Consider the following 27,004-nt stretch of genomic DNA (forward strand, 5'->3'; position numbering starts at 1 on the left):
TACTATGTCTTATTTGGAAGATTTTCCTTAACCAAGTTAGCGGTGTGGGCAATGAGGAGACGTAAAAACTTGTCTTAGTACTTAAAAATCCGCGGGCAAAACTCTAGATAATAAAGTGGTTCTTCCAGGTATGTTMACTTCCCCGTTATGCACGCAAGGACTGCAGTACCACCAGGTGCACACCATGTTTATGTCCCTGCCCGGCAGGAAGCTTGGCGCTCCTTTTCATTTGTCAATCCTGCTCTTCAGCATCTTCTACCTGCATTTTTAAGGAGACGCCGCCAACTTTGCAGGAACAACCTGCTSGGCGCTGGGCGGTGAGAAATGACCCGCGGAGGTTGCGGAGCGGCGGAATCCAGCCGGCGCAGCCCGCGGGAGCGGGACACGGGGGAAGCGCCCACGGCCACCGGGGGCGGCGGGAGCGGCGCGGCCGGAGCGTGCGCGCACCCCCGGGAGGCGGAGCCGCGGCGCGGGCGGGGCTCTGCGGCGGCGGCGGGACGGGCGGCCAGGGACGGAGAGAGGAGGMGCTGGCTCGCCTGCCCGCTCCTCGCTCCGCCGGTTCCGCGGCGCTGCCCGGGCGGCGGAGCCACCGCCAAAGCGAATGGGGAGGAGGCGCTGAGCGCGCTGCCTACCGCGGGAATCTGCAGCTGAGGACAGCGGCGCGGCGGGCGAGCAATGCCCCTCGCTTTTCTGCTTGCGCTGCCCTTCCTCTTCCTCCCGCTCCCGGCTCTGAAGCTTTTGTTWTCCCCGGCCGCTGCGATGGCAAGAAACTTCCCGGAGGGATGGGCTCAGGCCGGGCTTGTGCTGCACCGGGCTCCGCAGGGCTCCGGCCACCCCGTGAGGTGAGGCGAGGCGAGGCGAGGCGAGCAGCGGCCGCGGCAGTTCCGCGGGACCGGCTGCTGCTCTGCCCGGCCGAGGGGGCGGCGGGACGGGCGGCAGGAGCGGGGAGACAGAGTTGCGCTGGGGACCGCGGGGAGCGCCCACGGCTGTGCCGCTTCCCCCGGCCGCGGTCCCACCGCCGAGAAGGCGTTCCAGCCCCGGGGATCCGTGCCCGTGGACCAGGAGCGCTCGGGGGTCGGCGCTCCGAGGAGGCTGCGTGGGCACCGGGAGCCGGGCGCCCCCTCTGCCGCCGGAGCCGCCGGAGCCGTCGGCGGGCAGCGGGGGCGGGAGCGCTGCCGGAGCCGGGTGGGCGCTCTCGGCCGCGTCCCGTGGCYCGTGGAGCCGCCTGTGGGGGCTCCCTGCTCCTCCGGCGGCGGCGGGCGGGGGCTGCGCTTCCGGCAGGGGTTCCATCCCGGGAGGTGCCCTGGCTCCGGCGGCTGCCCGGGACCGGCTCTCCGGGACACTGCTTGGAGGCACGGGGGAGCTGTCTGCTTGCTGTCACCTGCTCGTCAGGCTGCTGCTTGTGCTCAATTCTTGAATCTGCCGGTGTCAGTGCGGGGTCTGCGTGTCGCTYCTGGGAAAAGGAAATAGAAACGTCTCGCTTGGTTTTGATAGTTTTTCATCTTCTTATATATATATATATATCAAAAATGAAGCATATAATAAAGTTTTTCTTGTAAATCAATAAAAACACTTTGGCAAGAAAACAGTTCTTTTACAGAAAGATACAGGTACAGTGGGAATTTTCAATGGTCAGAGCTAGGCACGGCTGGAAAGTTAGATCTATGGCGAAGAGGGTTGTTAAGCAAAATTGTTTGTCCTTATTGAAATGGATAATGAAACCTTAAGCAGGGGCAGATTGRTTCTGCATAATGCATTTTTTGTGGGACATATCGCACATTCCAACATTAGAGCAAAGGCGTCAGAGGCATCAGATYATGAAAAGGGCAGTTTTAAATAGACCATTTTTAGGTAACTGAAAATGAACAGAAGTGTCAAAGCGATTTGTTTCAAGATTGGTAACACAGAATAGCTGCATATTGTCAGTTGTCACATGCAGTTTTCTGTTGGTTTTGTGTAGTTATCTATTATGAAAATGTATTTGCCAACCTTGCTGTAGCTCCAGCATAACAAAATAGTCTCACTAGTCATTGCATTCTTAGTCTAAAGCAAATTTGATAATGACTAGTAATTAGAAGTAGAAAATTTCTAAATAACTTTTCCTTTAAAATATTTACTGCCAAATGATCAGCACTCAGAAGTACAGTCTCTTAGCTATTCTACCTTACTGATTTATTTGAGTAGCCTGACTCTAGGAACGTGTTCTAAATGTATAAAACTTTTTTTAAAGGTGACAAARTAAATGAGACTCTGGAAATTAGTAGTTCATATCCAATGCCTGCCTACTCAAATGAAACAGGAAGAAGGCAATATGAACTGTATGAGTTTCTAAGTTTCTTCTTGTATGCTACAATGCGTAGGTGACTTTTGTCAGGTGGTGCTGATCAGGCATTGCTTGTGTGCTTCATCATTGTGTTTGCCACTTTTAAAATATTCCTCTATGAATAATAGCAGATAAATTGTGGAGAGGCTGTGATCACTTCTCTGCAGTTAATTAAATGCACCCAAGACCATTTTCTGGTTCTGAAGCCAAGTGCTGTGGGTTAACCCTTGTCAATGCTGCTTAACTCTCTTGCCTTCCAGAGCAGGAAWTTTGCGTGGGAGACCTGTACTTTGCCTGTGTTAGAAGAATGCTCTGCTGGTCTGTGGCAGCTCAACAGTCTTTGTGACAATGAGTTCCATTTCCAGGAAATGGTTCCTGGAATTGCTTGAGGACTTGCTTGTCCTRATGTGGACATGGTCTATCTGTAATGTAGTCTGTCTGCAGGTGCCTCCCTTAACTCTGTACTCAATCGTAGTGATCTAATTTCCCTTCATTGGGGATCTCTGGCACTATAAAATGCTGCTTTTCATAGCTGCTGAGAAGTGCCAGGGCTGCGTTCTTCCTTTTTTCTGTTTGTGCATGTGGGTGAAGAGGGAGTAGGTGAAGGCTTGGTGGTTTTCCCACTTGCCCATGAGGGAGAGCTAAAGAGGATCAGAGAGCTATATGTGACTTGTTCCAGTTATCAGGGAATGTGCTTCCGGAGCAATGCCTCTCCATAAGCAGTTCTGATGGCTAAATGTGAAGGTCTGTGACATGCGACATGTCACATGGAACTTCCATAATTATTTTGTGAAAAATAGCAARTTGGGCAGACCAGGTTGGGTTTGTTTTCTTTTTAATGCTCTGAAGGGTGTCAGACTTAGTTGTTAAAAATGAGGAGAGTGAGGCGAGAGAAAGTGTGACTATTATCTAAGGAATCTGATTTGTAGGATCCAGAAGTAGAGTTTCAGGTCAAGAATTGTCAGGTCATGCTGCCTCTCATAGACATGTAAAATACTTTAATAGAACAGTGTATTTTTATCTCTGTGATTTGCCAGCAACCTTTATTTTGCTAACCTAGCTAACAGCAGTTTGAATGTGAATAGGAACATTGTTTAACCATCTCATTTCCAGTTGAGGAAAACTTGATACTTACTTGGATACTTACATARTCCTTACATATATGATGGGTCTGGGTAAATGCTTTGAAGTACTTTCCTGAACAGGCAGTTTGGCTTAGTGAAATTCGTGTTGATTTCATTTGAATGAAACCTCCTAAAATACAGTTCTTAATATTTAGCTATTTCAATGTATAGTTTTGGGGGAAAGGTGAGATTTTTTTCCCCCTGCCTGTGTAAAAGCACTGATTTGGTAAAGTGTATTTGCACCTAAATACACGTTGGAGGTATCTGAGGAGTCCCACTGGTTTTGAATGAGATTTTGAGAAATCTCTTGCATAACTGTAACCTAATTTACCTCAATCTAGATGTTTATTATACACAAGCYATGCTTAAAAGAATATTATCAAGACCTCATAAGCACAGAAGTGTCTGGAAATTTAAAGCTTTGAAGTAGTGATGATGTGGCCTTTGGGAAYTGTGCTTTATGCTGTCTAGGACCCAGATTTTTTTCAGAATGCTTTGCATCTCAATTCAGGCAACCAAAATTAATGACTGGTTATGACTTTTGCTTCTCTTCCTGGATTTTCTCGTCGTTAGAGTAACTAAAGCAAAYCTTGAATTGTGTTGATTAACTATGACATGGTGACATACATGAATTGTAGACAAATCAAGGTCTTGAACACTTGTTCAYGTTGGTGGGCAATGCACCCTCTGAAAGAAACTGGGTTCTTTATGGATAAGTAGTATTTAGTYACATAGTTCAAGCCTATGTCACAGGTTTCAATTGAAGTTCAATAACTGMTGCTTCTCAGGTGTACTTAGCTTGACTTTCAAGCCTTGGTAGTGTTAATTTTTTAGCACAGTTTTTGGGTGTGTAATTTTCCCAGTGCTTTATTTTAACTCTGAAAGAAAAAGAAGCGAAAGGTGTATTTTTTCCTGGGTTTCTTTGATAATTTCTTATGTTGTTAGCAGAGTGAGAACTTCTAAATGCTAGCACAGGCTGTAAATGTCTAAAATATAGCAGTAGGTCATGATCCATCKGTGGATTGACACTGAAGGGAGATAGCACACTTCATACATCTGTTATGAAATAATCCACATTGCCTYCTCATTTTATGTGACTCGAAGAGGATGGTGAAGCTTTGATGCCCAGTTTCCATTCTGTGGACCACAGGATGATGTTGTCTGATGACTTTACTGTTGTTTTCCCTGCAATATTCTCTTTATCCGTTTCTTTCTGGGCTATCTTATTGCCCAGCTGCTTTCTACGTTTTTCTGCCACATCGTTTTCTTTGTTGATTTAATATATAATTTGTAGTTGCTAATCACTTCATTTGGCCAGTTAGACTATTTTATCCTAATCAAGCGTGCAGCTCTGTAGTTGCATGGGTCACGTCAGCTGGGCAAGCAGATCAGGTTGAGAAAGCAAAGGGGAAACTGGCTTTTGGATCTAGTGCTTAGATTTTACAGGCTGTAGTGAGGAAAAAATTGCTGTTATAACCTAAGTGAACTGAGGCTGGGGCACAGAATTACAGAATAATTGAGATTGGAAGAGACCTCAGGAGGTCACGTGGGCCACCAGTCTGCCCAGTGCTGAGTCTGTTGAAAGTTAGATGAGGTCGCTCAGGGTCATGTCCACTTGAGTTTTGAATATCACAAAGGGTGGAGATTCCAGAGCCTCTGTGAGTAACCTGTTCYAGTGTTTGACCACTGTCACTATGAAATYTTTTTCCTGAGGCCTTCAATTTTTCGTGATTGAAGTTACGAAATGGTAACTTGAGTCCATTGTCCTTGTCCTTTGCTGTGAACCTCCAAGAATGAGGTTCTTGTGCTCTTGAAAGCAGCAGATATTTTTCTGATGCTTAATAACACACTTTCTRTTAGGAATATAGATAACTTTTGCTAACCACATAAAAAACAGTCCTGGTCTAGCCATGGTTGCATACTTTCTTCAGTAACAGGCTGATCAAATCAGATTAATTACTTTTTTGTTTATGGGGGCAAAATAAGTCTTTTACTAGCCTTGTTTTTTGAAACACATGCTTGAAAGTTCTCCTTTCTTGTACATGATCATGCATTGTATTTTCTATGGGTGACTGCCTCATTATGTGCAGTGAATGGATGGTGGTGGTGGTTTAGAAGGTAAATCCAAGTCTTCAAGCTGGGCTTCTGAAAGCCAGCTATGTCATCCTGTGATTTTTTTTTTTTTTTTTCACCTTGTTAGGTGTATGGACCCCCCACAGAGCAAATTTAAACCTGCTGACTATAGGCTACTTTTGAGGGCTCTGTTAGAAATGAAGTAATCTGCAGRCTACTACACTGACACTGAGGTAGTTTCAACCAGCCTTTCAAGCATAGTCAGTGGAGAGAAAAATAAGCCTGTTCAGAAAGTAGTTTATTCTACCCATGGCTGTATTATTTGCTCAGTGTCTCTCTGCTTTGTACCATTAGAGCCTCAATGGCTCTTTTAGCCTTTCTATCCAGCTTTTAGGACAGCTACATTTAGGCAAGGTTAATCCCTAGTGAGCACCTGGGCAGTCCTTTATTTTTTGTGTCATTAAGCAATATATGATCACACTCACAGCCTATTCTGAATGCTTAATAATTAACTTCAATGTGTGTTTCTTTTGTGGTGATGTTCATCTCTATATCTCAATTCTTTAGGAAAAGTTAATTATCTTCATTACTCTGCTCCCTTATGCAAGTTATCTTCCCCTTTAAAAAAAGGGAAAAATGTGATGGGAGGGAAAAAAAAGKGGTAGGAAAAAGTTCACAAACAAGAGGTGTTTGGTTTGGATTGCTTTAAGCACAAAGGGGAAAACTTCAACAAAGTGGAATAAAAAGAGTGTGTTTTTAATGCAAATTKTAAAATGATAATCTTGTCTTTCTAAAGCTGTCTTCAAACTTCAGAACCTGATACTACTTGGAAGTAGTTATTGCTCCAAGTTTTCCACATCACTAGTGTAATTCATAAAATTATCCCTTTCAAAGCATTGTGCAAGGTTCATTGTGTATAATGACAGAAAGAGACTGATATCTTGTGAAAAATAGATTACTTATTTTTTGTCAAAGGCTTGAAAAGTAATTTGAAAACACATTACATATGTTGATTAAACTCTTATTTTCAGTAGATAATACTCCAAGTCTTTTATTACTTGATGATTTTGATTTTGACTCTTCTGTCAGTTGAATCACTTCTGATTTTTCTGTAGACGTTTTCTTGAGTCTTACATGAGACTTGTGTATGTGTTTAAAAGTGTTGAGCATAATACGCACATGATATTTTGATATCCCTAGCTATATGGGTATATACTTTTGTACATATAAACTCCAAGGTGCATATAATGTTTTCAAATTGTGTTCATATCCAAATTCCCTGTGCTTCATGATATTACCAAAATGACTTTATGAAACAAAGTAAGTCTCCAAACGAAAATCCAAGCTTCCCACATCTAGCCAAAGACAGTTATGAAATGTTGAGGAAATGTGTGTGCTGTATTTGTGCTTCCATTCTCTCAGCAGTGCACACATGCCCACTAGTACTCTGGACCTTCATGTGCTTGCATTGAGTACTCTGGAAAAATTATGTGGCCTGGAAAGGAACTACCTCTCTATTTTTGAAGCAAAATCAACTGACTTGCAGTGGGGCCTCCYACCACTTGCCTTATTTCTGGTTTGAAGTGTTCATGAGTTGGTAGAGCTGAGAAAAGCTAATTCCATCCTTTACATGACTGAATTCATTCAGCATGTCTGCTCAAGCTCCAAGTGTGTCACTTACGGTAAGAAGGTGACACTTAAAAGAAATTTGGCAGTATTTAATAATGACTCATAAAGGCGTGTTGAAAGTATTTATAAAAGGGGGAAGTTGTGCTATGCATTACTGATATTGGGGTATCTGCATCTGCRATCAGAAATTTCCATTGCATTTATTATTATTATGAGTATAGGGATGGAGTTGAGTGCTTTTACTGAATGAAGTTAGGAGTGTTTTCCCTTCCCATTCCCTTCATTTTGATAAGAAGGCAATTTCCRACTGCATTCATCTTTTCTGGAGATATCAAATCAAAGCATGAAATCTCAGGTAATAGCACTTACGCTGTTAAACTGCTAGATMCAAATGAACTGGATTAAATGTGTGTTTTCAAGGCCACCACAAATGATAGACTTTGAAAAAGCATCTTCATGGTACACTGACAATGTGGTGATAYGCTTCAAGCAAGGCTGAAAATGTAATAGCCCTGGAATATTATCTCTGTTTTTTGCACTGTTTGCAAAGTTGGTCTCTATCCTTGGATATGTAGCTATTTGAATAAATAATCAGATTCTTTGTTTCTTGATGCCAGTATAAATGAGTGTGAATTAGGCATTGGGCCTGAGATTGACCAGTAGCTTTGGTGGTCTTCTAAGATTTCACATGTCTGAAATGATGGGAAAGAAGGTTTATCTTGATTCTGTTACGTTGTTCCATGAGATTCAGAGCACACTGAAGCTGCCAGTATCTTAACTCCAGGAAGGGGGGCACTGGTGAATCACACCTTGGGAAGGCTGGTGTCAGCTGTTGACAGGGCAATTTCTGTAGTTTGCTGAAACTACAGAATTGCAGAATGTACTTATTAAGCGTTATGTAGCTCTTGCATGGAAGCATGAGTCACATTTTCAGGCAGACGYATGCAGACTCTTGTAGATACTGAGGGGTGTTCATATATGGTACTATTATGAAACAAGAGAAATAAAGTAGGTAAATGAAATTATTTAGATTAATTTCCTTTCCAGAAGTGCATGTTCTGTCTGACTGCTGAGCAAGCWTATGTGGTTACCTCAAAGCTGTGTTGAAATTAGGTGAGATCAGTCTCAGCCTTAGTAGGAATAAAATGGGTAGGGAAGGGGTGTGTGTAAAACCAGATGCTGGTAAGGAAGCAGACTTCTCTTAGACTTCTCTTAAGATCTGAGGCTTGTATTGATAAGTACTCACCACAGCTGCCAGACATTGAGAAGTGAACTGGGTAAGCATTTCGGCAGTCTGCTCAAATCTCTCCTCACTTGCTCTCAGAAGGTCAGGCAGGATGGATTTGTGTGCCACCACTGTACAGCAAAGTCAGGCAAAGTTACACAGTTTTGTCCCTGAAATGGTTCACTGCATGYCAGAACTGTTATGTGGATTAAAGACTGGCTAGCTGTTGATGGGTCTTTGAGATATGGACAGCAGTGGTTAAATTCTACATAACTAGGTATATAGAATATCGTTTGCAAGGTTGAAGCTGCCAAATTCATGCTAAATGAATGCTTAAGATACGTTCTGTGATTTTAACTTGTATCCATTCATCCTGGTGATGAAAGCTCTAATGTTACCCAGTTTTATTGGGTAATTGCTGGTTACCCTCCAGTTCTTCACCTAGCTTTCCTGAATAGTCRGAACCTGTGATTTTTGCACTCATTATTTAAATGTTACTGTTGTGGACTGGATTTTTAGTTTAGTGTGTATAGATTATATTTATAGTTTTAGATGCAAAAAGTTGAAGAGTAAGTGTTTTTAGGACAAGTGGCTCTACTTTGTAATGTGATCAACTTTCATCAGGKTTTTTTGCTGCCATTAATAGTATTGCATCCTAGGTCTTTCAAATTACTTCTCTTAGAAAAGTCTTAAGAGAACTGATTTGCCTTGTGCAGTTCTGAAGGCCTCTTCAGCTGCGCACAGTGGAACAAAGATGAAGTATTTTCATTTCTGAAACTCTTGATGGAAGTTTTTCTCAGTATGGGAACTAGTTTTTCCAACTAGAGCAGTGAGAATTTGCATGTGTGTTTTAAGGACATTATTGCCTTTCCAGAGTCATTTATATGCTCAGTAATCACGATGACTGTATGCTGTTTAAAATATAAATGGTTTTGAGCCTATTTCCGGTGTACAGGAGGATATGGTTTGAGAATTTAGCTTTCTGCAGCCAGATGGATTATAGCGTTGCTAAGGAAACAGACTATAAATGAAGTGGCAACTGGGTGTCCCTAAAATATCAGACTGCTTGAGGCTGGTATTTTAAACTCATTTAGGTGGGTAGATGGATGATGCGTTGAGAAGTTAATTTCCTGTGTTTTGCGGTTCGTTAATTTTCATTGCTGTGTTAGTATTTACAAAAGGTACCTTAACTTCCCACTCAAACTACCTGTGTRTGGGTCACTGAACAAGAATTTGCTATGGTAATTAGAAAATGGACAGAAGCTCTACAGCGAAACAAGTTTTAAAATAATCATTAAAACTACAGACCAATTGATAGATAACTGTGTAACAAAGACCTGGMACCAATATGGTCTGACTGAAGAGCTGGGATGAGGAAGTGAGCTGAGATGCTTCAGAGTACTTGGGAAAGAGAGCAGAGCTTCTACACACCTGGTGAAGTTGTAGCTTTTGAACTTCATGTATAAGCATCTATATTACACCTATTTGATATACATACATGAAGTTGCTCAAAGCAAAGGAACTGAATTGTGGTTTTGATACTTGCTCTGCTCAAGAAGATACTTAGTTCTTTTTTACTTGCCACTGAAAAGGGCAAGCATACTGGGTCATTCTAGCTAAGCAGCTAGTAGGGATAAAGACTTAAGTAAGCTGAGCCTGCAGGACAGATAGCACCTCCTCCCGTTGGTAAAGGGGACCGGGAGGACAGGCAATAGTTCAGTCTGTGGAGTTTCAGAAACTTGCCTTAGCTACTTCTGTAACAAAAAGGATATCTGAAGAGCTCTTAGTAAGATTGAAAATGGTGAAAACTTGTCAAGCAAAGATAGTTTGTGAGCTTAACGTTGAATGGAAGGCTAAGGAAGGTTTTCAAGTRTGTGCAGGTGGTTGGTAGAATTGTCATTCTATGTGTTCTGAACKGAAATCAAACTGTTTTCAGTAAAACACATTCTGTATAATATGTCATTATTGCAGCAGTGTCAAACTATCTCAACATGCAGTGTTTGAAGTGTTATTTAGAGTACATTTGAGAGAACTGTTTCTGGTCTTTTCAGCCGGGTAGGCAGCAGAGGTCTTTGTGGAGATGGCATTAAGTGCCCTATAACTTTTCCCTCCATGATTGTCAAATGACTGGGGTTATTGTGTTTATATGAGTACTGTCAGTTTGCATCAGGATCAGGATCTGCCACTGCCTTTTCACTGGAACAGTGGCGAGGTACAGATTAGAACTTCATRGTGAAATGACTTTTCCTCATTAATTGATCCTTTGCTCAGGGGCATTGGAACTGAGAATGTTTAATTGCCCTGGTAGCTGTTTGCTCCCGAAGGATACCTTGAATCTTTCCTGAAAGTCACCCTCTGTGTACTTATTGCATGGTGGAAGGAGCAGTAGGACCCATGAGAAAGCTGACACTAAAGAGCTTTTTTTTTTTTTTTTTTTTTTTTTTTTTTTTTTTTTTTTTTTTTTTCATTGGAAATACAGTAGAGGCATCTGATTTTGTGTGGGCGGTTTTTTTTGTGTCTTATGCTGAATTATGTTAATTTCAGCATTAACATTAAGGTTCATAGAGAGATTTATAGAGAGCATAGAGGCAAGGGTTTAATTTTCTGATCTCATGGTGAATGTCTTGGCACTTGTTTTCCTATAAATTATGCCCATAAATTTGAGTTGTTACTAACTTTTGTATGTTTCAGTGTTTTAAAAAGTTGATACAAGTCTCTTGGTCTGACGTTTTCAGCTGTTTCTGGGTAATTGTAATTGAATTAGAAGTTATATGCGACATATATTACTGTGTTTAGTTGTTCTGGGTGCAAAACAATAAACTCCATACAGCACTTTCTCAGAATCAATTTCAGGTCTTAATTTAAGACCAAATAAACTTTTCTGTAACTGAAGAAACACTATTACTTGCAAAACGCATTAATGAGAATACTAAAATAGCCTTTGGTTGAGTAGTAAAATATGATCTTTAGCTACTAAATTGGAAGACAGTAGGAATTAATGGATTATACCTTTCTGGTAATACTTCTCTTCGGGATGTTTTCATTTTTTTGGTTGATGGTTTTTGTTTTTCTTTGTTGGTTTGGTGGGGTTTTTTTTTGCAGATGTGTGTGTTTTTTCAGGTTTTTGGATTTTTATATTCATTAATTTTTAAAAATGGTGTGTAAAACCCTAACTTATTGCTGAAGGAGCTTTTTGCTCTTAAATATTAAGTTTGTGAACTTAGAACTGCTGTAACTGTCTATGCAAGGCACATGATTTGACCTAGTATTTGCTTAACCGTTCCCAAGTAGCACAGAGCTAATGATTAATACAAAATCCCTTCAGTTAACTGTTCATCTATTTTATAAGGTACTTTAAAAGATTGTTCTTAAAGGATTTGAATTCTTCGGTTGATGCACATATTTGTTTTTTATAATTAAAAAACCAGAAAAAATTGAAGTACTTGTTTCTTATATTACATGAAAACAGAAAGTGCTTTAAAGATCATCAGATTGGCTCATTTAAATATTTTTGGCTTGCAAATGTAATCAATTTCTTTAATCTCTTTGGGATGCRTGTTCCAAGCCCTGCTTGTTGGGTCTGTAGGGAAATTGTTAGTGCCTGTATTGCATAGCATCTGAATGTCTGTAATATGTCATCTCACCCTAAGAGTTGTCCGGACAGGAACGCTTAATTTAACTGTCTTTTAATCTCTAGTGGGAATAGATTTCTGACTAGTTTCAAACTAGTCAGAAAAATCAACTTGGTTTGTTTCTCCAAAATAGTTGCTGTTTTGAAAGTGTTATTTCAGAGGCTGGCATGACCATAAATAGTTCTGAAGCTATCAAATCAATTAGAGTACATAGATAACTATTAAGAATTTGATAGTTCATTTATTCTCTGTTTCTATATTAGGAAAAATAAGTCATAACTGTAACATGTAGCTGATTTTTAATTAACTAATTTAGACAAAAAGCAAAGTATAAGGTAAAGCTGGGAGGAAAAAAAATCAAAGGAACACTTATAACTGTTAGATTATTTTTTTGTATTAAGCATTTTGGTTTTGGCTGAATAGAGATGATAATAAGTATTGGAAATATATGCACATGCATGAGAAGAAAAATTGTTATATGAGTAGGCATATAAAGTAAATCTTTAGTTCTCAGCTAAATCTTACCATTGCAGCCTTTGAGCACTCTCAGAGCAGGATGCTGTGAGTGGGAGTGTTTCTTTTGCTGAAATAYAGTCACCTCATTTGACTTGCTACCRGCACCTCTTCCATGTGAGCCAAGTGCCAAGAATTGAGATCCCTAATACCTGTACTRCAGCAGCAAGATTCCTGGGCAAGCACAGAACTTAGTGTGACCTGAATCCCTGTGGGAAAAGCAGAAGCAGGAGCTSTTCCTGCTCTGGGAGCTAAACAAATCCCAGGAACTTGCACACAGCACACTCTGTGAAGAGAGTAGACATTTGGTCATTCTAATCACTTTGTCATTAGCATCCCTGCAGCTTTTTATAAAGAGACGAATTTTTGTTAAATTCTGTTTCAAGAAACAGGTTTGTTTTTGTGGGAGATACAGCTTAAATTCCATCAGTGTAGAATGCTGCCATCTTTATAAGCTGAATTTTGGAAGCCTTCACTTATTAAAGAATACAGTGTGCTAACAGCTGTTGTTAAAACTACTGAGAAATAAAAAAAATCATCTTGTCTTGTTTTTAGCAGAAAGCAATGCAGTAGTGTATGTTGGGTGTACTGCAGCACTACAGAGGAAGTAAGAATGATGTAATACAAGGAGCCTTTAGATCTTTACCTTAAGKTATATGAAGGTGAAACATTTTCAGAGCTCAGACTTTCTTTTGGAGAATATACTGGAGAAGTTTCTGTAGTTGAAAAGYCAAAATAGCCTTAGGGCAACTCTCTTAAAGTTTTCTGACTTTGAGCAGGCTTTTGTACTTGCATGTTATCATCTGATGGACTGACTTTTTTGTGAAGAAAGTAAACTTGCAGTATTTCACTTCATTTTTGCCTGTGGTTTGGCTTAGTGTCCCAAGAAAATGTTCGAAAACTTGATAAAATRTACACTAGGCATTAGGACATGTAGAGAATTGTCAGTAAAATATGTAACAAAATTGTGACTGATTTGAAAAGCAATTTCATAATATTTTTACCTTCTCTAGCCTCTTGCTAAGTTTTAAACATAATATGATGCTTGTGGGAAACACTTTGAAGTTCACTGGTGTTTAAGATCTTTATGATTTTAGTTCCACTATTTCAGTTCTTTGGAGATGACAGCTCCTGGTTTGGGGATTAATAAGATGCAAATTTCCCTATGATCCTCAGTGAGTAAAGGTTTTGCACCATTCTTGCTTGTGGCTCAGSAGTGTCTTGAATTGAAATACCTCTTAGTATGTAGAAGCTAAGTCTACATCTTAAGCCTTGATCTGTGTTCCCCAGCATCTCACAGCTTCAGGCCAGAAATGTGAAGCTTTTAATTTTGCTTGCCRGGGTCTGTTTAAGTGTATATTACTCCTTCTGCTTTGGGACTGGGGAGCTGGGTTCAGGAATGAGTGAATGAAGGAGGRAAAGATCAGAACTACCTTTTCAGTAACTCTGCCAGGTCTAAATGCTGATATCATCAAGCCTGTAATTCCACAAGTAGAGCACTTTACAGGAATGGGAATCCTTGCACTCAAATTTCATGAAGGGTTTCAGAGCTCTTTGCCTCTATTCTTAAAAAAAGCTTGACTAATCATTTATAATAGAGTGGGAAAAAAGGGAATTTTGTTCTGAAAAAGTGTTAACCCCTAATTGTCAACAGAAAACGACACAATCCGATCTTGCCCAGCAAACTCTGAAAGGTACTCCAATTTAATAAGATTGTCCAGATTTGCTTTGAAAAGTACTTTTATTTTTTTCCTTCTTGGAGGCTTGAAGTGAAAGAATTTCCTAATTTACAGTGATGTTTTGGATGCTCTTCTAAATTGATGTTAAAGATATTTTCATTTTAATGAGAGTTGGGAGTGTTTTCTATGGTAGTGCAAGTAGAGATTGGAAATGGCTCTTGTGTCAGAGGATGCACTTGTCTGGTGGGAAGATCTTACACATTGTTTGATCTGTCCAGGCTCCCAATAGTTTTTTGCCTCCTTGCAAACCTATTTACTTCTTTTTCACTTCAGAAAGTGTAAGAGGGAAGATTAATAGTTTGTATTACTTACCTCACTAAAGAGGGAATGAACCAATTGGAGAAAGTCTATGATAATCCAATGGCTACATTTTGTCTCTTTTATACATAAGTAAAACTGATAATTGTGTTTTCCTTCCCTTCTTGTTCTGTGGAATAAAAGACCAAATTTTTGTGCCAGTGGAAAACAACTTGTATTCTTAGAYTATCAGAAAAAAATCTTTCAGATGCTGACTTCCATTGTAGCTAGATAATGTGTTGTGCAGAAGGCAGATGTCTCAGGAGACTTCAGTCTGGCAAATCAGGCCTTATGTTTTGGGTGTTTGAAATCCGTGTCAAGTTGGCTGCAGCTACAGGAGCTCAGCACTTGAATGGTCGGAGGGGTCAGTGCATTATGGGCAGTCTTAGAGAACAGCTTGTTCTCTCTGCTTCCCTTGCTGAAGGCCATTGTAAACTCATTGGCTGGTTTGTCCTTCAGCCCCTGTGTATGTGATTTATTTAGAAACATGTTCCTGAAGGATCTTGACATCTTTTGTTGCAGTGCGGAGGTGACTTACACGTCCCTAAAGCTAATTCTTGCAGAAATTGAAAGTTATGTAGCCTGTTAAAAACAAGCATGTAAAGTGTCTCATATATACTTGTCCTCTTGAGATATATATATATATATATATGTATGTATATACAAACAATATTTAAAATTACTAAGGTCACTTAAAACCATTAGTGGTGATGTAAGCTCAGTTTTCAAGGCTCACTGAAATTTTGTCTTCCTTCTAAGAGTATAAGGAAAAGCTACATTGARAATTGATGTTCTGAGTTGAGAGCAGGTCATGATAGAATATGCAGATTTTTAGCTATATTAGGCTCAATTTACAAATGTAATTTTAAGTATATGAGGTATATTAGCAGTGATGATGATTTATTGACACGAGCACGTGTAAAGAAGTGATGAGATCCTGCACTGAGGCTTTAAATATTTTATTCTTCTTTCTGGAGCTGTTTTCTTGTCCTTTATTTTTCTAGTACTGTTATGCTGTTACCTTTGCTGTTTGGGAAAAATGTATTCACCTGCTTTATGATGCTCAGTGGTACCCTGTAGGTTTAATTGTTTTGAGAGTCTTTGGGGATCTCTAGGTCAGAATCCTGGTGGTTAAAAATGTACCTTCATTGATCCACTGAGAGCTAGGGCAGCTGGCTTCTGTGCGCTGGTCTACCAGTGAAATAAACACAGCTGAATGAGACCTGAAACAACGTGTTACTCCAGCCCTGGCAGATATTGGTATTAAATGGTGAGATTATATGATCCACAGATGATGTAGCTGGAGATCTCTTTGGTTTGATGAAGCTTTGATGCCTTTGTCCTTCCTACACCTTCTGCAAGAAAGGGGCAGGCAATCTGCCTTCTGTTGGGAGACACAGTGCATTTTACTTCTCCCAATAATAAGAAAGTTTTATTACAGGGAAAATTTTGCTATTATGTTCTTGTCCTGCCTTGAATGTAAGTATGTCACATTTTACTTTTTCATTTTTTGGCAGGTTATTTGGGAAGAGAATAATTTGCTGAACAAAACAGCACAAGATGACTTATGATTCCTGCTCTTCATGGGAGCCTGTCTGGACTGGTATGCTTTGGGTTTTGTRTGTTGGTTTTTCTGTTGCCACACTGACATGTAGTGGTTGTGTCTATGATGTAAGGTCCACTTAAAATTTAATAATTTTTTAAAATTTAGGAAGTTTTCAACGTGTTAGTTGCATGCTAATAATTAGGCAGAGACTATGAATTAAAATAGAATTTTCAATAATGTTCAGTATTTACTCTTGTTCTAGGTTTTACGATATGCACTCAGCTCTTCATCATGAATATGGTTCATGTGACCATTGAGCTAGTGGGGAAGTTAGAAGTCAGAGGAAATATGAGAGTACTAGAAATGACACTAGAACTGCCCAAATCCTTTCACATGATCTGCAAATTGAGAACAGGATGTTTCCCAAGAGCTAAGAAAAYAGAATTAGTTTTTACATTTTGAATATTTGTGGTTTACAGTAGTAGTAATGAGTACCATGACTGATATTTCTTGACTGTTAATGGCTCTCTGAATTAAGGTAATAAGGAAAAATCAACAAGAGGGCAATTAGTTGTATTAAATGACCCAAAGCAGAGGTCRCTGTTTCCCACAGTACTTTCCTAAGAAAATTGCCACAGCAGTGTTTTTAGAGTGGAGAAAAGAAAATTTCCTAAAGTAAAGTAATGCGTCRTGTGAATATTTTATGGGTCATCTACTCATGCAGTGTAGTTGATTGGTTTCAATTTAGGTTATATGTAAATAGATATTAAAACTGAAAACTGCTGGTTCCTTTTAGGCGAGTAAGAACATTGTCCCTGCTGATTTKTGTTCTGACTCATTCTTTTCACTTGCTTTAGCAGAAAGGATTCCATTGCAACAGGTTCCTGCCTCTGCTTAATTGCGTAGGAAACAATGCTTGGTTCATATTGAGAGGGGTGTATGTCCAGGGCTGCTTTGTGCAGTAATGTGGTGTCAGAGAGCACATACTGAAGTATTTTGTTTTGGCACATAAATTCTTTTGAAAACAAAATAAGCCCATGGCCTTCATGCTTCTTTCTTTTGTTTTTTCCCCCAAGAATATTTTTCTTTTAAAATGTTCCTTATATTGCAAAAAATAATTTTTTTTTTGCCAGAGTTTGCCTGTAAAATAAAACCATTGATAGTAGATATAAAGAAAGCAGAAGCTTCTGGGACTATTAAAACATCCCTAAGAAATAGAATCACTGTGCCAGGCAGTGCTACCTTCAGGTTTCTGAAGAAGAATGATTTTTGTGTGCTGGATGAAATCTTGGTTTTGGTCAGTATTGAAAATATGCTTGCTTTTAGCAGACAAATTTATTAAGTCATTGAACATTTTGGCATCTGTTCATAGTGACTTCTGATCTGCATTAAACTTAACTGTTATTGTGGCTCTGTTATGTTCCCTTTTCTCTTTTTTGGAGTTTTGACTTTGACTGATGTCAGCTTTGCATATAAGATACAATCCTTTATTTCCAGTTGAGCATGCTATCCAAATTTTGAGCAGGAACCTTTTAGCTTCTAAAGCTGTTAAAAACAGACGCAGTAGTTGTAGCAATAATTATATTTGATGAATGGAATTTATGTGTTATTTAGCTTTAAGTATGTACTTCATTGAAATAATTGTGTCAATTATGTTCCATAAAAAGAAAGTTGCATATGAGTGAGAACCTTGCATGAGARAAAATGTGCATACACAGTAAATTTCAGCACTGAGATTGAAAAAAGTGATTGTATGAAGCTTTTTTGCATCTGAAAAGAATCTGTGAGAGTACGAAAGTGAGAATGTTGTGACAAAAAGGTACCTATCTGCCTCTTATTTGAGTACCTGACCATCGGTAGTCTTACTCATTTAAACTATCAAAGCATGGTTGTCTTTCACAAGCGGTGTGATTACCATTCAGTGAGGATTGGGGCTGTGAAATTACAGGATGTGCCTTACTCAAAGAGCAAATGAGGACTGAAATGCTATTGCTGTGAAATTATCTCATTGGTTGTTTTCATCTTATAATTATATCTTTATGTAATTTTGGGGAAGTTGGAAGGGTAGGAAGAAGGGTGGAAGTACATGAAGGATGATACCCAAGGAAAAACTTTGCCTATCAGGTTATGTAAGTGTAAATCTGAAACAAATCTGAGCATGCAGATTCTGCATGTGCTGCACACAGAGATTTCATACTCAGAGTGATCAATAGAGCATAGAGAAGGGTCCTGCTGGAAAACATCAGGAAGTTCTACATGCCATCCAAAGCCTGCAGTCCTCTTTCTTACTAGTTAGGTGTCTTCTTTGCAACTTCTGATCACTGCTCACCTCACTCTCTCATCCTTCTTGAAAAGATGTGGCTGATGACTTAGGCAACAGCCAAATGGCTGGTGCTCTCTTTCCACTTTAAGCACTTGACTGGGTCCAGGCAGCAGCTTGCATGAGGTCATTCTCCTCCTCTTCTCTTAATGCTGCACAGAGAAACATGCAAACATCACACAGAGGGGAGAAAGCACAAAAGAGGATGTAGCTGTTTGCACAGAGAGCTGGGTTGCCGAGAGAACATATGTGAAATTATTTTCCTTAAGCTCTTTTTCTGGGTTTGTTAGGAATAGGCAATAGACACTTGTGAGTCCTTTGCAATATACTGGGTGCTACTGACTTGAGAAATGCAGGGTAGCACAATCTTTCCAGATGAGTTAAGGGAATAGAACACTTTTGCTCCTTTTCYAGATTAGAACACATTATGAACAGCTGCCAAAATGTTCAATGACTTAAWAAATTTGTCTGCTRAAAGTAATATTAGGAGTTGTTTATCCAGTTTTTGGTTGATTTTCTTCCTCTTTAAAGCTTTTATGAGCTCTAAGCCTCTGCTGAACTTTATATTTCACAATGTGAGGTTGTGTGGCATAAAGGATGTAAACTTAACCTGAGTGAGCAAATTCTATAATGTATATTTAAAGCTAGTCAATAACTGCATGTATGTGCTCAGGTGTCTGCATTTGGATCAGATGGCCAGGTATCCTTTGCAGTCAGCAGAGAGTGATGGGTGATTCACCTCTGTCTAAAATAAAAATCTGTTTTAATGATACCTAAATATGACCTAAATTGCCTTTCGGATAACAGAAGCTCTATGGCATCTACAACATCCTGTGGCAAGTATTTTTCATAACTGCTTGTGAAATAATAATTTCCAAATGTGGGGTCCTCAGTTTGACAGAGACATGGACATATTAAGAGAGTAGAGTGAAGGGTTACAAAGATGGTGAAGAGGCTTAAGCATCCCTTCTGTRAGGAAAGGCTGAGAGAGTGGGACTGGTTCAGCCTGGAGCAGRGAAGGCTCAGGGGGATCTTATCAATGTATATAAATACCTTAAGGGAGGGTACARAGAGGACAGAAAAMTGGAAAGGAAATTCCCCCTGAACACCAGGAAGCAGTTTTTCTCTATTGTTGCCCTGCTTAAGCAGAGAGGTTGGACTTGACCTCTGGAGGTGTTTTTTGTGATTTGACTTTTCCTATTGTTCTGTTATGAGAGACAGCAATCATTCATTTTCCCTGTGCCACTAAAAATTCAGTAGACCTYTAAGATGCCTTTTTTCAGTCACTTTTGAATAGAGCTGAGGTGGTGCAGAACTGAACAGAGAACTGAAGAGGTGCCATGGATATGTATTGTAGCAGGTGCTGTATCTAAATATACAGTGTATGTAGCTAGCTCCTGGCTTTCATCTCAGTTTCTTTGCTAACAATTCTCAGCACTTGACTGATGTTTTCATAGAGCAGACTATGAAAATTTGAAGAACTGTTTTTCTCCTGGATGGTAATTATMGGTTTAACATCTGTTACTGTGCAGATAACTTTTTCAGTACAGGCATAGCTTTATCTCTAGCACTGAATTTTATGGGGCAGACTTTTTGCTTGCCACTAACTCTCGAGAGATCCCTCTGTGCCTTTTTATAGTTGGTCTTTGTTTTTATGAAGTTGACCTGAAAAACAGTTCATGTTCATTATCAGCAGATATTTTTACATTTCTCTCTTCTTTTCTATAAGTTAAGAGCTTGAACCCCAGTAAAGATTTTCTTTGTAATATCATTCTGGTATTTCTTTGTAATATCATATCTCTCTGCAAAACTTACCGCTCCTTTTTTTGTTTCCTCATTATTGTCTGTAGGAGGGTTTTACATTTATCTAATGRCAGATCAGTTTATTTTAGAGTCTTGCTGGAAAGACCTTTTCAAATCAAATCAGAAATGCAGAAGTTACCTTTGCTGACTTACTGCTTACAGAACTCTAAAAGATACTGCCCTGGGGATCTAATTTTCTTGCTCTGAGATTTTAAATCCAGAATTATTTGTTGAATTTATATTCTTTTGCAGTCCCTGCAGAATGCTACAGCTTCCTTTCCTTCATAGTGTTCTCAACTTGTGGAGTCATAAACCTCAGTGGAACTTTGGGTGAGATTTTCTTGTTCATTGCTAAAATATTTCCTATTTATTCTGGAAAGTTCTGTTAACCTTTTTTCTGTTGGTTACATATTTTATTCTAAAAAAGTGTTAAAGAAGACTAGTAAAGGAAAAGTTTATATAGATCAAAGAAAGAAGAGGTTTGGCTACTATACATGCTTTAGCCTGTAATTAACATTGAGGTTTTCTCTAAAGGAGTTGGTGTAACAGTAAAATGAGGGAGAAATAATGAAGAGAAAGAAAAATCTAGAATAAAGTTAAAGGAATTGGTAATTTTTGCAAGACATCAATGTACATAGCTTTATATACTTTTGCTGAGTTTTACAATTTTTGAAATATGATAGGGCAAAATAGAAAATTCAAGCCCATTTAAGCAATAATAGCTCTAAAGGTGGACTTTTTATAACTGTCTATTGGGTTTGTGTGACAAGGTTTTGGTAGYGGGGGGCTACAGGGTTGKCTTCTGTGAGAAGCTGCCAGAAGCTTCCTCTGACCCATGGAACCAGTGTCTGTGGAAGAGACCCACACTTGAGTGTTTAAGAAAAATTGCAGCCTGTGAGAAGGGCTCTGATTGGAAAAGTCCATGGAGGACTGTCTCCCATGGGAAGAACCCACACTGCAGGAGGGGAARAGTTTGAGGAGTCATCCCCCTGATGAGGATGGAGCAGCAGAGACAATGTGTGATGARCTGACTGCAACCCCTATTCCCYRTCCCTCTGCATTGCTGGTGGGGAGGAGATAGAGAAAATTAGGCAGAACATTAAACTCAGGAAGAAGGGAAGGGTGTTTTTAAGATTTAGCTTTATTTKCTCATTAGCCTACTCTKATTTAATTGGTAATAATTTAATTTCCCCAAGCTGAGGTTTTGCCTGTGATGGTAACAGGAGAGCTCCCTGTTCTTATTTCAACACACGAGCCTTTTGTAATATTTCTTCTCCCCTGGCCAGTTGAGGAGGGGAGTGAAAGAGCAGCTCTTGTGGGCASCTGGTGTCCAGCCAGGGTCAATCCACCACAAGAGTCAATTAAATGAAGATGTTTATAATAATATCTTTTCATGATAACATTGAAAATTAAAGGACACAGAGAGGTTAATAATTTATYTTAAATAAAAATGCTGATGGTAGTCTGGCCCTGGAAATCACCTAGTGGTAGAGCTTGCAGGTAGTCAAGAAATAGCTTTGCTATGGAATGAAAGGGGCAGGTCATAGTTCTGATGTTACTTGAATTCTTCACAGCAGGCTTGCTTTCAGATTGCTAAAAGTCCAAACTGGGGGCATAGAACAGACTTTATTGTTTTACAGKTAATTTCTTCATTTGTGAAGTATTATCCAGCAAAGGGTATACTTTTTACTCCTAAGCAAAGCATGTGGTCCTTGTATAAATTCCTAAAAACATTCCTTCCTCCCTTTACTTTTGCCTGGCATTGATACTAAATATATACTTTTGCCTGGCATTGATACCTGCATAAATATTGTGGGCAGGGTTTGTGCTACCAAGCATAAGCTACTCATGTTAATAGTCCAAGATTGTCATCATGTGCAGAGTTGGAGGAGATAGATTGCCCTCTGAAGATGCTGTTATCCCTCTTCTGATGGTAAACATGGAAACAGCCAGAAGGGACTATTGCAGTCATCCAGAATGAATGAGATGAAGYCCACTTTATGTTTCTGCCTGTAGTGATCGTTTTTTGAAAAGAGCATAGAATCCTTCTGGTTTTCAGTTTGATCAGATGCCAGTGTGCTCTGAGAGTGTTTCATTTAAAATTAAGTCCAAGATAGAGGGGAGGAACTAGCACTGAAAAGGGGAGACAGCTCTCAACTCCTTTGCATTTTGTTAAGAAAATGTACATACARGTATAGGTCATAATACAATACTATTAGTAATAGACCAACAAGACAGCACTTATAAACTGTAAAAGGAAATGTTGCATTGTGTCAGTACATAAAGGGAGCCTGCAAAAAGGCTGGAGAGGGATTTTTTGCAAGGACAGTTCAATGGTCTTAAGCTGAAGGATCAAAGATTTACATTGGATGTTAGAAAGAAATTMTTTACTGTGAGACTGGTGAGGCACTGGTACAGGTTGCCCAGGGATGCTGTGGCTGCCACATCCCTGGAACTGTTCAAGGTCTGGTTGGATGAGGCTCTGAGTGGAWGGTGTCCCTACTAGAGCAGGAGATTGCGACAAGAAGATCTTTACGTTCCCTTGCCCTTCAAACCATTCTCTGACTGTATAATGATGAGGGAGGGAGTTCAGCAGGATGCCTAAGGATTAGATTTCCAAGGAAAAAGGGTGTGTTTAAATTATATGGGATACCAAGATGAATTAACAAAGACATTCATAGACCAGTGAAAGCAGGAAGACTTGCTGCCAGGGGAAGAGTTGTAGTGAYCAAAGAAGTGATGGTTTCCTGTGCCTTAATGTATGTCAGCCCCTAAATGAAACAAAATGAGAAATATTTTTATCCTGTTGACAAGTCATTTTATAATAACAGGTTAGGATGTTTTGCATGTTTTTCTTGAAACATCTGATGTGGATGACTGACATAGTGCCAAGAATTCTGTATTGTATAATAACTTGGATAAATAGGCTTTTCAGTGCTTAACAAACAGGCAGATAGGCAATATACTGATACTATATAAGCTATTTGGAAATGTTATTAAAGTTTCCACCTGTAGGCAATTTAAAAAAAAAAAACAATGTTAGTTCAAAAATGATGAGATTTAAATAAGAATACTTGTTTGATTTAGTCACTCTTAATCAGTAGAGTTTGTTTTCAAACACAAAAGTTTTCCAATCTTGGTTATGGTAGGARAAATATGTGGTTAGTTGAGAGTATTGTACAGTATTGGCAGGACTGAGGGAGCAAGATCATGAGAGAAAGACCTAATATTATGAGACTCCCATGTCTGGTGCTTAAGTAAATTGTRTCAGCCTGAAGTGCAAATATTAAGGATACTGTCTTTAATGAAAGCTGAGCAATCATTAGGTTCCCATTGGTGTCAGAGAGTTTTACTTTATTTATTTACATTTCTTTCTTTTTTTTTCAGATGGAAATACTGACATGAACTTAAGAACTTTGATGCTTTTAAACCTTGAACTTTGATTGTGAAATGACCAGTTAAAAATACTGCCTGAACAAGATGAAATGCCTTGAAGATCTTTGGTTTTGCTTTCGTTTTTCCTGAAGCAATGGTTTTCTCAGCAATGTTGACGCTGGCCCACTCTGGGACCTCAAATGCTACTTTCATTGTTTATGAAAATGCCTATACGAATTTTACCACTCCCCAGTTCTTGCTTCACAGTGGCACAACACAGCCATTGAGGTATAGTTCAGGTGCTGTGCTCACCACTGAGAGAAGTACTTTCCTGATAAACACTACAGCTCTCCTGCCATCACAAGAAGTTTTCAGGAGCTTGAGTTTGCCACTCCAGATCATTCTTTCTGCTGCTATGATATTTATCCTATTGGTTTCATTCCTTGGAAACTTTGTTGTCTGCCTGATGGTCTACCAGAAGGCAGCTATGAGATCTGCAATTAATATCCTCTTAGCAAGCCTGGCTTTTGCAGACCTGCTGCTGGCAGTGCTGAACATGCCATTTGCTCTGATAACAATCATTACCACTCAATGGATTTTTGGGGATATATTTTGCAGAGTTTCTGCCATGTTCTTTTGGCTTTTTGTCATAGAGGGGGTAGCCATTCTTCTTATTATTAGTATTGACCGATTTCTTATCATAGTTCAGAGGCAAGATAAACTGAACCCCTACCGTGCAAAGATCCTTATTGTGATTTCCTGGGCAGCATCCTTTGTTGTTGCTTTTCCATTATCGGTAGGGAATCCTAACCTGCAGATACCCTCGAGAGCACCTCAGTGTGTTTTTGGCTACTCCACAAGCCCAGGTTACCGAGCCTATGTGATAGTTATCTTGCTAATTTCTTTTTTTATTCCATTCCTGGTAATGCTGTATTCTTTTATGGGCATACTCAACACGGTTCGCCACAACGCAGTTCGTATCCATAGCCACCCTGATAGCATATGTCTCAGCCAGGCCAGCAAACTTGGTCTCATGAGCTTACAGAGACCTTTTCAGATGAATATTGATATGAGCTTTAAAACTCGTGCCTTCACAACCATCTTGATTTTGTTCCTTGTCTTCATAGTCTGTTGGGCACCATTCACCACTTACAGCCTTATTGCCACGTTCAACAGCCACTTCTACTACAAGCACAACTTTTTCGAGATAAGCACTTGGCTCCTTTGGCTCTGCTACCTCAAGTCTGCACTGAACCCACTGATTTACTACTGGAGGATTAAGAAGTTTCATGATGCATGCTTAGACTTGATGCCCAAATTCTTCAAGTTCTTGCCACAGCTCCCTGGCCACACAAGGCGGCGCATCCGGCCCAGTGCCATCTACGTGTGTGGGGAGCATCGGTCGGTAGTTTGAAACTGCAGTTGTTTGACAATGATTGTTGTTTGCTGGGGTTGTTTGTTTTCAGGCTTTAGGTTGAATTTTGTTTTGTTTCATATGGCTTTTTCAGTGTGGCCATATATATATATAACTTGATTAAATTTTCAGTACTCTGTGCAATTTTGGGAAGATAGAGGGAGGGAAAGTGATTGGCTACAGTTGGGTTTACTACCAGAATACAATGTAAACAAAATAACAAATGTTACCTCTAGGATTCCATGGAAATCCATTCTTTTAGTGAAAACYACRTTTGGAACATTTTGTCAGGTTTATSCTTACTAGGCCTGCAATTTTATCTTAATTGTAGGGACTTTTTTTAATGCTGCTAAGATATGGTGTATTTAGTTGGTATAATTCTTTTGAAAAATGTTGCTGCTGTCTGCCRATATATTAGAGCCAAAAAGTCTCAATAGATTAATTCTATCTAATTTAACAATATTTCAGAAGTTTTCATGTTAACATTAAAATTTTTTTTTTAGTATTTCCATTAATATTTTTGTGCACTTTACAAAATTTACTATATAGTTTGTTCATTCGAATATTTTGTTCTGTATTGAAGGYGTATTATTATTGCTGTTATTATTATTTGTTATATTGGTGAATTTCAATGAAAGACCTGYGTAAGCTCTAGGAGGGCTATTTATGTTAGTATAGCTACATGTACAGTCACAGATTTTCTAACAATTGATCAAAATTAACTGCTCAGTTTTCAGGAGACTTAAAAAGAGAAAACAGAGGAATGAAAGTGAAAGCAACAAAAATACCATGACCTGAGATTTAGGCTAACACATGGTTTAGAAGAWTAGTGTTCATGTTAAAATTGTTACAGAGTTAAGGGTGACTGTAGTTGTTACTTGAGGCTGTTACAAGTTATCCAAATCTAATGTTACCCCAGAAAACCTAGCTGAAGTAGTAATTTTTGGGCCTGCAGTTTATACTGTGTTGGTGTAAAGCTGTTTCTGCTTGGTCCTCATATAAGGCTAGGTGTGCTCTACGCTGCTGAAATCATGCTGTCAGGCATTTCTTGGGATAGGATTAGAAATAGTAGGGTAAACCAGCAAACAGGAAATGAACTGTAGCTGAGGTTAGGATTTAGTCTACATAGTAATTACAGGGGAAAAATGAATCCTGAACTTGCTTGTTTTACAGTTGAAGTATTGGATCAAAACCATAAACTGTTAGAGAATCATAAAATGGTTTGSTTTTGAAGGAACCATAAATACCATCCTGCTCCAACCCCCTGCCATGGGCAGGGACACCTTCCACTAGACCAGGTTGCTCAGAGCCCCATTCGACTTGGCCTTTAACTCTTCCAGGGATGAAACATCCACAGCTTCTTTGGGCAACCTGTTCCAGTGCCTCACCACCCTCACATGGAAGAGTTTCTTCCTATGTATTTTCTAAATTTACTCTCTTTCAGCCATCACCCTGTTTAACAGTCAGCCAGCAGTTTTCTGAGGATGTAAGTTAAATTCCCCTTTTCCCTTGGATACTACTTCACATTGATTTTTTCATTGCCCCTTTGTCTCTGTAGTGGCTGCTGCCTCAAGGGTGTRCTCTCTGTTCTCATCTATTGGGCATCAGCTTCTCTCCCTAAGATACCAAACTGCCTATATTAATGTCAGGCTGGGTTGGTATCTGTCTTGAAAGCAGAAAGGCAAAACATTTCCTTGATGATAACAAACCAAACTCAGATACATTTTTTTYCCAATCAGCTAAATAAATATTTATTGTGAGACAAGTAAAATTAAGACTTAGGTTTGGGTTTTGAAGCCAGATCTCTGAGGGAAGAATGCCTGCAGAATCAGCTTTTTGGGGCCATGACCAAGAATGGAGGGATTGATGTAMAACAAACAACAACCAGAGCTAGCATTTGGGCTTCTCTTGCTTCCATCTGYCTTTCAGTGCCCCAAAACATGGGGACCTCTTCACTCTTCTTGTACCAGRGGAGCAAAAATAGTAGCAAT

The 27,004-nt window shown here is 39.5% G+C and overlaps 1 protein-coding gene across 1 annotated transcript; it reads left to right on the plus strand.

Annotated features, from left to right (window-relative positions):
- The first annotated feature begins 499 nt into the window (after nt 1-499).
- Nucleotides 500-26,643, plus strand: GPR63 (G protein-coupled receptor 63). The gene is made up of 4 exons (XM_057364111.1): nt 500-842; nt 16,073-16,158; nt 20,477-20,554; nt 23,612-26,643. Exon 4 carries the CDS (start codon nt 23,754-23,756, stop codon nt 25,011-25,013), a length of 1,260 nt encoding a protein of 419 aa, XP_057220094.1. The 5' UTR covers nt 500-842; nt 16,073-16,158; nt 20,477-20,554; nt 23,612-23,753; the 3' UTR covers nt 25,014-26,643.
- The last annotated feature ends 361 nt before the right edge of the window (nt 26,644-27,004 follow it).

This window comes from Malurus melanocephalus, unplaced genomic scaffold (assembly GCF_030028575.1).
Source record: "Malurus melanocephalus ecotype Western Australia unplaced genomic scaffold, MMel_1.1 scaffold_35, whole genome shotgun sequence".
Taxonomy (NCBI): Eukaryota; Metazoa; Chordata; class Aves; order Passeriformes; family Maluridae; genus Malurus; species Malurus melanocephalus.

Coding starts and splice junctions, on each gene's coding strand:
- GPR63 (XM_057364111.1), top strand. CDS start 23,754: ATGGTTTTCTCAGCAATGTTGACGCTGGCCCACTCTGGGACCTCAAAT.